Source organism: Tachypleus tridentatus, chromosome 1, assembly GCF_004210375.1.
Source record: "Tachypleus tridentatus isolate NWPU-2018 chromosome 1, ASM421037v1, whole genome shotgun sequence".
NCBI classification, from domain to species: domain Eukaryota; kingdom Metazoa; phylum Arthropoda; class Merostomata; order Xiphosura; family Limulidae; genus Tachypleus; species Tachypleus tridentatus.
In genome coordinates, this window is record NC_134825.1 from 6,508,188 (window position 1) to 6,521,409 (window position 13,222).

General features: G+C 31.5%; 1 protein-coding gene across 1 annotated transcript in view; it reads right to left on the reverse strand.

Annotated features, from left to right (window-relative positions):
• Positions 1-13,222, reverse strand: part of LOC143236334 (agrin-like) — a 398,571-nt gene that overhangs the window by 81,593 nt on the left and 303,756 nt on the right. The window contains 1 exon segment of the mRNA XM_076474633.1: positions 12,360-12,474. Within this exon segment, the coding sequence (XP_076330748.1) occupies positions 12,360-12,474 (115 nt within the window).

Below are 13,222 nucleotides of genomic sequence, written 5' to 3' on the forward strand. Positions count from 1 at the left end.
GTGATGACTAGTTGCCTTCACTCTAGTCTCACACTGCTAAATTAAAGACGGCTAGCGCAGATAGCCCTTGTGTAGCTTTGCGCGAAATTCAAAACAAACCAAACACATGCTTCGAAAACATAATATTTATTTTAAAAATATGCTAGTAATCAGAAAGAAACCTTTGCTTTGACTTATTTGAAGATATATATATGTGGCATTGGATCCAAGACTATAAAACATTGTCTAGAGGCCACTTACATTATCAGTTTATTTTTGAACACCCAAAGTAAAGAAGTAATTATTATATAATCTAATGTAACGAGCTCCGGCTGATTCAGGTCACTGACGAACAATGTTATGAAAATGTTCCAACTACTAAGTTATCTTCGTATCAGTACTCTAGGGTAGACATTATACTTACATCAATTACAAGCCTAGCAATAATAGATCAAGACGTTGTTATTTATTTAACAATAGTTCGCAAATTAGTACTATCTGTGCAATGTAACTGATTGTTACTCGTATAACACATTCACAGCTTAAAGTTCGTGGAATGGCTTTGATTCCAACCAGCTAACTCGTTAAAAAAATTCAAAGCTATACCATGGAGGCAGAGGGAGGTCCACGCCTCATACATTTATGTACATAAACGTAAAGAAATTAACTATATATTTAAATCTAATACATACTTTGAATTAGTCTGATAAATTCATAAAGACAAACAAAAAGGAATTAGAAACCTCACAAGTCATACATAAGAAGTTAATATACTGGTGGAATAACAATGACGAATAAATACACTATAACAATGCGTTCGGGATTCAACCAAATACAGTTTTAGAATACAAGGTAATCAGGACATGGTAGTAGACAATATGTACAATATAATTCCGCATCAGGGATTTAACTAAAAACAGGTTTAGAATACAAAACAACTAGATATATGCATACAGGGTATTAATGACAATGGCCACATTTTAACATTTCTTCTACAAATCAGTTACACTCATCTTAAGATGTAAGAATTTGTTCGACTGGAAAGAAGAAACAGAACTAATCACATGTTACTATAAATGATCGAAATCTGAGGTTATTTCACGGTAAATTCCATTTAATTAATGTAAGATAATTGAATACACTGTAAAAAATATACTCACAAGTAACGTTATTAGCGTCGGAAGGAAACATTTCGAACACACACACACACACATAATTTGTAGAAGAAATGTGATTTTGATGACCATCTAAACGACACGGAATTCATCTTGATGCTTTTTATTGGCTAAAAATACCAAAAACTTTTCAAGTAACAATTATTTTTAGAATATTTACGTCGACACCCGGTGAATTATTTTCATCACTTACGCGGTAATTTTCAGTCGCTCGTGAATATAATTCCTTACACTTAGTTCTTTTACTTTTAATTGCTTCGCTGGAATTATTTCATTAGTGTTCAAATTAAAAACGTAATTTTCTTCGTATAATGAGTACTTCAACATGGGAATGTACTCATGAGCTTACATATGTAACAAGACTCCGAAATGTGTAGCTTTGCGCGAAATTCAAATCAAACAAATTCTCTCTCTTTCTCTCTCTCTTTATATATACAAATGACTATGAATAAACGAAGTAAAACACACACACATATATATACATATATACTTTAGTGAAAATAATTACGTTTTAATAAAACTAAATGAGTAAAATCATAAGAAAGAACTGCGTTAAAAAAAGCAAATCCAAACCTCTCACTAATTGTATAATTTGTTATTTTAACTCAAAAACAAAACGAAATAAAAAACAAATTAAACAACAAAGAAAGCTGCATCAACTGAAAAGACCCCAGGGTACAAGCAACAATATTGGATGATATTTCTAATTCTATATCTATTGCTGTTCTTTATTTCTTATGTGAGAACGGCGAATAGAAGTTAAGAATGATAGACGGTGTATTCTCACCGCGATGTGGGTCCTACATAAGCAGTAACCTCCTAACCCTAGGGTACATTTTACAATCCTACATTTTAGCTTGTATTCTCGGATCTTTTCAGTTGATGCAGAGTTTTTTGTTTCTGAGTTAAAATAACAATTATATATATATATATATGTATACGTTAGACAGTAACCTACAATTATGAAGAGGTTTGGCCAAAAACACACATACAAAAAAGCAAGCATAGATAATACACACAGTTCAAAATAAGTAAAGTAGAAAATATATTGATACAAATAAGACAAGAAAGAACCAAAGTTATAAAACAGTAAGATGAAAAACAAACAAAGGTATGAAAGAGTAAGTTAGGAAAAGTTAAAGAATAAGGGAAGAAACAAACAAAGATATGAAAGAGTAAGGTAAAAACAAACAAAGGTATGAAATAGTAAGGTAAAAACAAACAAAGATATGAAATAGTAAGGTAAAAACAAACAAAGATATGAAATAGTAAGGTAAAAACAAACAAAGATATGAAATAGTAAGGTAAAAACAAACAAAGATATGAAAGAGTAAGGTAAAAACAAACAAAGGTATTAAAGAGTAATGTAAAACAAACAAAGATATGAAAGAGTAAGGTAAAAACAAACAAAGGTATGAAATAGTAAGGCAAAAACAAACAAAGGTATGAAATAGTAAGGTAAAACCAAACAAAGGTATGAAATAGTAAGGTAAAAACAAACAAAGGTATTAAAGAGTAATGTAAAACAAACAAAGATATGAAATAGTAAGATTAAAAACAAATATGGATACAGATAAATAATTTAGGAAACTAATCTAATCTAATTACGCCAGTGGGTCAAATAACGTCACAATTTATTTCTCGAAATAGAAAGAGTCATAAAACTAAAAATGCATTTATCCAAATAGAACAGTTTCATTACTATCTTGCTCATTACGATTTTAGTGACGGAGATGCAAATATGAGGGGTGTGTTTATGTACGTACCGTGAAACCTTGTAAGTGTAGTAAGTGTTGGTATGATAGCCTAGTGTAAAGAGGAATTGTGGGATCACCTGGGATCCAAGTGTATAAAATTTATCATTAAAGAAAAATATCGATTCAATATTAAACTTAAATCGTTTCTGAATTAAGCTGTTATGTCACTAACATTTAAAAAACAAAACCTCTTTAATCAACAATATTTTTCAGTTTTTGTTGCCTGTATATTTCATTTCAGTACATAGGTTCACAATAATATTAGGTTATACGTTGTTGCTCAACGACACGTCATATAAATCATTTCATGGAATGTAGCGTTCACAAAACGCACTGACTTTTCCATATATTAGAAGTTGTTAATCCAAGTCATTGATACAAACAGTTATTCTATAAATACACTAAGAATTCTTTCCTTGAATCATGTTAATCTTTACTGACTCATAAAGGAATTTACCTGCGTTATACTGCTTCGACTGCACTCTTCTGCCTCTTCATTGGTGAAGCTTGATTTCAGTTAATATATTTATTTCAGTTAGCTATGAAATGTGAGGCTGTGGGGTCGGGCAGTAATATTTGCCCCTTAATTTACTTGTTTGTTATCTCTACTCTTCATGAACTCACCATCTTCAACATTAATTAATTAACTAAAAATAGTAATCAAATAATATTTCACTACTTAAACCTCATTAAAATAAAATATTACAATTCAATAAACAGTTATAATATAGCACCGTCTAACTTATATTTTTATTCTGTTCAAACTATTATAAAACTTTTAAAAAATCTCAGGTGTTAAGATATTAATATCATAATACATCATACATCCTTCAGGCCAATTGACAATACAAATATCTAGAGACGTCTTTATTTAAAAACCACATGACACTCTCTACTTCTTGAGTTGTTAACTCTCTTAAATATTCCTACTGCATAACAAAGCAATGGTACATTTATGAAACGTAAGCTTCCATAATAAACACTAATGCAAATCTCGAAAATTAAGGATATTAATATTCATAAATCTAGATGCTACATTAATTACGTCACTAAGTAAATGTGTAAATTAAATTAAAATAAGAATTTTGGTTAACAGAATCAAATATTACACTTTTTTACTTATTTATTGTTTGCAAATCGTCCAGCCACAATGTATTTAGGTAGGCATTTTTTCCATAGCTTATGGTAACAGTACATTCTCGTTCGTTTCATATCTATAGCTTATGATGTAAAGATGGAAAGACCTCTAGTCATATGTTGTTTTGTTACTGGCGGAGTTCTCTTCATATAGATAAATGGTCCAGGAAATTCAATGGGGGTTCCATTCCTGGGTGACTCCTGGTATTCATCCACTGGTTCAGCGGTAAATCTAAGGATTTACAACGTTACAATCAGTGGTTCGATTCCCTCGATAGGCCGATGTAGCTTTGCTATGAGAAAATACACACCATATTTGGTGATACATTGAAAGTGGCTTCGACATGAACTTCTGTTTGTTTTTCAGATATTCGTCTTATAATGCTTTATTTGGACAGCTTCGTCATTCTTTCTCTGACATCTTTCTAAAGATAGTGGCGGTAAGTAAACTTTTGCTTGGACTATCTGTTCTTCTGGATTCCATAAGCCACATCATTAAAACATGTAGTCCTTCCTAATATCTATTTAACTCCAGAGTTCGTCATTTGTCGTGGCAATAGTTGTACAGACACCTTGCCACCATATTGAAGTTGGATCTTCCCTTGATAGTTGACTTAGGCACAATTTTGACGATGAACAAAGACAAAGTGGGCAGCAACTGTGATTTTTTGTGGAAAATGTTTTGGAGGCATATTTCTATAAAAATAACACAGACAAAAGGGCAAATTTCGAAAGACTTTCGTCTGAAATTTTCGAAACTGTTTCTACATTTGCAATGTTTAAACTGACCCAGTAATGAAAGGTGGAAAATTAGCTTACGCAAATGAAACTATATGATAAATTGATGTGAGCATCAAGTGGTCACATTATTATGACAAATTGAAAGTCACCATCAATGCCTGAAGCTTCTGTGTTGAATATTTGATGTTGGTATAAGACTTTGAGGAAGAGAGAATATAGAAGTTTGGTTAAACATGCTTCAGTAATTTCACAGACTCTGATTAGGCTAGTTCTCTGAACTATATGAGAAATAATACACCAGAGGATGAAATTACAGTGACAAGGAATGAAGTACTTATACTTGAACTCAATAAAACAATTGTAGATCTGACAACTAAAAGACAGCAGTTTTTCTTGGGGAGGTTAGGGCACTGTATTCGTAATCTATTGGTCGTTTGTATCCTATCATCTAAAATACAAGCCCTTTCAACTGTGAGAGCATTATAATGAGACACTCAATTCTACTTTTCTTTAGTGATAGCCCAAAGGTTGGCGTTGAGAGATGTTGACTAGATGAAATACCTCTAATTTATTACTTCTTAATTAGGGACACTAGTATAGATGATTCTCAAGTAGCTTCGCGTGAAATTCCCAAGACAAAAGAACAAAATAACTCCTGTCTGTCCAATAGTTCAACGGCAAGTGTGAAGACTTACAACATTAAAAACAACAACAGGTTTAGATACCTTTATTGGAGATAACTTTGTGAGCTGTTACGACAATTGCACAGATTAAAGGACTTGCTCGTAAAATGTCAAAATGCCTTGTCAAGCGGACCTCGGGACTTAAGTTTGATAATGGTGATACAGGCCCAACATTAGAGGATCAGACCATTTCCAGTTGCAAATGTGGCTGGGGCTCTAAAAAAACTAAAAACATTACAGGAGAAAAGGAAATTTAATACAATCAATAGGCATCATATGTGAAGAAGAAGGATGGTTACGTATAAACTTCTGGAAGGTCAGTAAAATCAGAGAGAAGGAAGAAGATGGATGGTTACGTATAGACTTCTGGAAGGTCAGTAAAATCAGAGAGAAGGAAGAAGAAGGATGGTTACGTATAGACTTCTGGAAGGTCAGTAAACTCAGAGAAAAGGATGTCCAAAGACTGAGTCTATTTTGGATACTTTATCTGATTAAAAACAGTTTTTAACATTAGATATGAAGAACGGAACGTGCGAAGTGCAAATCAGTGAAGTAAGTCCAGGAGAGACAACTTGGCTGCAGGAAATAGACTTTGCTGTGTTAGTATTTGAGTTACGCACCATACCTGTGTGCTGTTCAGAATACTTGGAAATACGATAACCATCAACTTGAAGGACATAATTACACAAGAAAATAATTACATGGTGCTTGCGATAGGCAGAAAAGAGTCTATGATCTATTGAAGAAAAATTCAAGCTGAATTCTATGTGAGTTGTCTTGTTTGTGAAGGAGGTTCCTGGGACATGTAATCAGTGTGTGTGTGTAAAGTAAACCAGAAATTGTCCATAGAAAATATGTAAAATAATACATCAATAAGACTCAATGAGTCTTGAGTCATTTTCACCAATACTTAAATTGACAGAACTGTACACTCCAAACAGATCATGCTGCATCGTGTTCATTGAAGAATTTACACACAGAAAGAAAGTTGCAACACCTTTAGAAGTACATTTCAATATAACCAAGGAAATGCCGATATATTACTCTGAAAACTTTTTATTACCTGCGCCGTGACAAGAGGGAAACACAAGATAATGAAGACAATAACTGAACGCAACAGAGCTGACAGTGAGATAAGAAATCTGTGAAAGTTGTCCCGTGACAAATAACATGAGTACTCAGCAGATCAAGAATGACACAGATAGATCCTCATAGTAAAAAGTGACTTGATATAGTCGAAGAGAATAATAAACCAAGAACATTGAGATTCATTATGTCTAGAATAAGGACTATGTTAAAACATGGAAGGAATGATAATACAAAAGTTACATTAGAAAATTAAATGAAAAATGTACTGTAACTTATAGATACAAGAGAGACAAAAAAATGTCTAGAGGACAGAAACAAGGAATACAGTTGGTACTTCCACAATCACTACAATTAGAACTATTCCTCACTCAGTGGACAAAACAAGGAATACAGTTGGCACTTCCACAATCACTATAATTAGAACCATTCCTCACTCAATGGACAGAAACAAGAAATACAGTTGGTACTTCCAAAATCACTATGATTAGAACTATTCCTCACTCAGTGAACAGAAACAAGGAATACAGTTGGTACTTCCACAATCACTACAATTAGAACTATTCCTCACTCAGTGGACAGAAACAAGGAGTACAGTTGGCACTTCCACAATCACTATAATCAGAACCACTCCTCACTCAGTGGAATACAGTTGGCACTTCCACAATCACTATAATTAGAACCATTCCTCACTCAGCGGACAAAAACAAGGAATACAGTTGGCACTTCCACAATCACTATAATTAGAACTATTCCTCACTCAGTGAACAGAAACAAGGAATACAGTTGGTACTTCCACAGTCACAACAATCAGAACCACTCCTCACTCAGTGGACAAAAACAAGGAATACAGTTGGCACTTCCACAATCACTATAATTAGAACTATTCCTCACTCAGTGGACAGAAACAAGGAATACAGTTGGTACTTCCATAATCACTATAATCAGAACCACTCCTCACTCAGTGGACAGAAACAAGAAATACAGTTGGCACTTCCATAATCACTATAATCAGAACCACTCCTCACTCAGTGGACAGAAACAAGGAGTACAGTTGGTACTTCCACAATCACTACAATTAGAACCACTCCTCACTCAGTGGACAGAAACAAGGAGTACAGTTGGCACTTCCACAATCACTATAATCAGAACCACTCCTCACTCAGTGGACAAAAACAAGGAATACAGTTGGTACTTCCACAATCACTACAATTAGAACTATTCCTCACTCAGTGGACAGAAACAAGGAGTACAGTTGGCACTTCCACAATCACTATAATCAGAACCACTTCTCACTCAGTGGACAAAAACAAGGAATACAGTTGGCACTTCCACAATCACTATAATTAGAACCATTCCTTACTCAATGGACAGAAACAAGAAATACAGTTGGCACTTCCACAATCACTATAATTAGAACCATTCCTCACTCAGTGGACAGAAACAAGGAGTACAGTTGGTACTTCCACAGTCACAACAATCAGAACCATTCCTCACCCCCACAACGTTCCAAAAGCTGGGCACCAAGTCCTAAGAAGACCAGGAGATGATAAGAGAACGTTCTTCCCAGTAAGGGATACTTGGAGAGGATTGGTGCAAATTATGTTTTACTGTGGTATGAGCAAAAAGATGAAAGAAGAAAACAACAAGAACAGTTTCAGCAATACTGTGTTGAAACTCCAACTAATGTGGATGTGCTTGGTTTACCCTTTAATACCAGTAGTCTGGGGTTGGCTGGCATTGTTGTAAGCCAAGAATATTTACACTTGGATGGCTACCCCACTCAGAAACCACATAGGACGAGCATATTCATCGACATGGATTCGAACCAGCAGCTCTCAGATTGCGAGTTGAGCCATAACCACCAACCCATACCACTGACGCCATACATAAACTTACCAGAGAAAATCTTAAACGAAATAACGAACAAAATGTCAATATAATGTTAATGCAAATAAAACTAGACTTCAATTTGTGTTATAGTACGGCTATACAATCCATAATGCAAATAAAATTAGACTTCAATTGGTGTTATAGTACGGCTATACAATCCATAATACAAATAAAACTAGACTTCAATTGGTGTTATAGTATGGCTATACAATCCATAATGCAAATAAAACTAGACTTCAATTGGTGTTATAGTACGGCTATACAATCCATAATGCAAATAAAATTAGACTTCAATTGGTGTTATAGTACGGCTATACAATCCATAATACAAATAAAACTAGACTTCAATTGTGTTATAGTATGGCTATACAATCCATAATGCAAATAAAACTAGACTTCAATTGGTGTTATAGTACGGCTATACAATCCATAATGCAAATAAAACTAGACTTCAATTGGTGTTATAGTATGGCTATACAATCCATAATGCAAATAAAACTAGACTTCAATTGGTGTTATAGTACGGCTATACAATCCATAATGCAAATAAAACTAGACTTCAATTGGTGTTATAGTACGGCTATACAATCCATAATGCAAATAAAACTAGACTTCAATTGGTGTTATAGTACGGCTATACAATCCATCTTAAATAAAGGATGAACTTGAAATAAAAGGGAAAAATACATTAATATAGTTTAAAAAGCAAATGATGTGTTTTATAGAGTCCACATCAGTCCAAGTTAAGTAAGTCTATTGATTAACTTTTATCATCAAAGGTCAGTCCACTGAATAACCTGCATCATCAAAAGTTAGTCTACTGATGACCTGTATCACCAAAGGTCAGTCTGCTGAAGTACCTGTATCATCAAAGGTCAGTCTTCTGAAGTACCTGTATCATCAAAGGTCAGTCTACTGATGACCTGTATTATCAAAGGTCAATCTGCTGAAGTACCTGTATCATCAAAGGTTAGTCTGCTGAAGAACCTGTATTATCAGTGATGGAACCATTAACAAGTTCTCTTCATCATTTATCTGAAGTGAACTTCGCCAAAAAGAAGATATGAATAATGAATGTAATTACTAATAGGTAAGTCAAGAGACATACATAAGACTAGGATACCTTGGCTCAAAAACATACATCAGTTTTAGATACGTAAGCCCGATATCATATAGCAAACTAGAATATAGAATAGGTAAGCCTAGATACGTACATCAGGTTTAAATAAAAAAAACAAACCCGGCTACAAATATCAGGTTTGAATAATTAAACCGTGAATCATACATAAATACGAATCGATAAAGCTGAATAAATCACAGAATATGTGTTGAAGTTAACTGTGTTGTATTACACTTTCCTTAAAAAAACAGGCTTTAAATCTTTAATAACACGAGCTGACTAAAGGAAATAAAAAAAAATATTAAGGTGTGTTACAAACTGCTTACGCTAAAATGGGGGGTTCATTCCCCGCGGTAAACAGAGTGCAAATATTTTTATTGTGTAAGTTTATGCAAAGAAATAACACAAAAATTAAAAATATAAGTACAATATAAACATGTTTTAAACAGGTCGAGGGAATTATTATATTATATTAAAATATAAGTACAATATAAACATGTTTTAAACAGGTCGAGGGAATTATTATATTATATTAAAATATAAGTACAATATAAACATGTTTTAAACAGGTCGAGGGGAAATATTATATTATATTAAAATATAAGTACAATATAAACATGTTTTAAACAGGTCGAGGGGAATTATTATATTATATTAAAATATAAGTACAATATAAACATGTTTTAAACAGGTCGAGGGGAACTATTATATTATATTAAAATATAAGTACAATATAAACATGTTTTAAACAGGTCGAGGGGAAATATTATATTATATTAAAATATAAGTACAATATAAACATGTTTTAAACAGGTCGAGGGAATTATTATATTATATTAAAATATAAGTACAATATAAACATGTTTTAAACAGGTCGAGGGAACTATTATATTATATTAAAATATAAGTACAATATAAACATGTTTTAAACAGGTCGAGGGGAATTATTATATTATATTAAAATATAAGTACAATATGAACATGTTTTAAACAGGTCGAGGGGAACTATTATATTATATTAAAATATAAGTACAATATAAACATGTTTTAAACAGGTCGAGGGGAACTGTTATATTAGATTAAAATATAAGTACAATATAAACATGTTTTAAACAGGTCGAGGGGAACTATTATATTATATTAAAATATAAGTACAATATAAACATGTTTTAAACAGGTCGAGGGGAATTATTATATTATATTAAAATATAAGTACAAAATAAACATGTTTTAAACAGGTCGAGGGGAAATATTATATTATATTAAAATATAAGTACAATATAAACATGTTTTAAACAGGTCGAGGGGAACTGTTATATTAGATTAAAATATAAGTACAATATAAACATGTTTTAAACAGGTCGAGGGGAACTATTATATTATATTAAAATATAAGTACAATATAAACATATTTTAAACAGGTCGAGGGAACTATTATATTATATTAAAATATAAGTACAATATAAACATATTTTAAACAGGTCGAGGGGAACTATTATATTATATTAAAATATAAGTACAATATAAACATGTTTTAAACAGGTCGAGGGGAATTATTATATTATATTAAAATATAAGTACAATATAAACATGTTTTAAACAGGTCGAGGGGAATTATTATATTATATTAAAATATAAGTACAATATAAACATGTTTTAAACAGGTCGAGGGAATTATTATATTATATTAAAATATAAGTACAATATGAACATATTTTAAACAGGTCGAGGGAACTATTATATTATATTAAAATATAAGTACAATATAAACATGTTTTAAACAGGTCGAGGGGAATTATTATATTATATTAAAATATAAGTACAATATAAACATGTTTTAAACAGGTCGAGGGGAATTATTATATTATATTAAAATATAAGTACAATATAAACATGTTTTAAACAGGTCGAGGGGAATTATTATATTATATTAAAATATAAGTACAATATGAACATATTTTAAACAGGTCGAGGGAACTATTATATTATATTAAAATATGAGTACAATATAAACATGTTTTAAACAGGTCGAGGGGAACTATTATATTATATTAAAATATAAGTACAATATAAACATATTTTAAACAGGTCGAGGGGAACTATTATATTATATTAAAATATGAGTACAATATAAACATGTTTTAAACAGGTCGAGGGAACTATTATATTATATTAAAATATAAGTACAATATAAACATATTTTAAACAGGTCGAGGGGAACTATTATATTATATTAAAATATAAGTACAATATAAACATGTTTTAAACAGGTCGAGGGGAACTATTATATTATATTAAAATATAAGTACAATATAAACATGTTTTAAACAGGTCGAGGGGAACTATTATATTATATTAAAATATAAGTACAATATAAACATATTTTAAACAGGTCGAGGGGAACTATTATATTATATTAAAATATAAGTACAATATAAACATGTTTTAAACAGGTCGAGGGGAACTATTATATTATATTAAAATATAAGTACAATATAAACATGTTTTAAACAGGTCGAGGGGAACTATTATATTATATTAAAATATAAGCAATACTAGAAATTACATCAGATAAAATATTTAAATCAGATAAAATAACAGGATGTATTTGATATTTTCATTAAAATTAATGAACAACTTTACAGGTTCATTCTTCTGTCGATTCGTGAACTGGTATCAGCACGCAATTGATACAGCAGAAGAATGTATTTAATGTGATATATATAGTTCACTTTATACGTTGTTATAAACATTCATTGCATTAAGTCTGTTCATGTTTGAAACTCACCACACGGGCCTTTAGACGCCACATTGATATATTTCTTCTTATTACAAACAGCCACCTTGAGAAGACATTCATTGTTGTACGTCTCACCATCGTCTCCGCACACTGGCGACTCTAACTGGAAATCAGTTTTAACTTCATCATCCATTTCAGATTTGTTTTCATTATTAGAATGTACATTATAAACTTAAAATGAATCATTTTGAAAAACAATAAATATATTATGCAATAGAAATTACTGGATCTTGCAGATACGATCATAACTTAAACCGAGTATCTTCAACCTGTAAATAAACGATACATAACATTTGACATCAATAGTTTGTACTTTAAGAACACATTAAAGCTAATTTAAGAATGAACGATACATAACATTTGACATCAATAGTTTGTACTTTAAGAACACAGTGAAGCTAATTTAAGAATAAACGATACATAACAGTTGACATCAACGGTTTGTACTTTAGGAACACATTAAAGCTAATTTAAGAATGGACGATACATAACAGTTGACATCAACGGTTTGTACTTTAAGAACACAGTGAAGCTAATTTAAGAATAAACGATACATAACAGTTGACATCAACGGTTTGTACTTTAGGAACACATTAAAGCTAATTTAAGAATGGATGATACATAACAGTTGACATCAACGGTTTGTACTTTAAGAACACAGTGAAACTAATTTAAGAATAAACGATACATAACAGTTGACATCAACGGTTTGTACTTTAAGAAAACCGTGAAGCTAATTTAAGAATAAACGATACATAACAGTTGACATCAATAATTCGTAGTTTTCCGTTAATCATCTAATTCTAGCTTACGTTTTTAATTAGAGTGAAATATTAGCCATTCGTATAGAT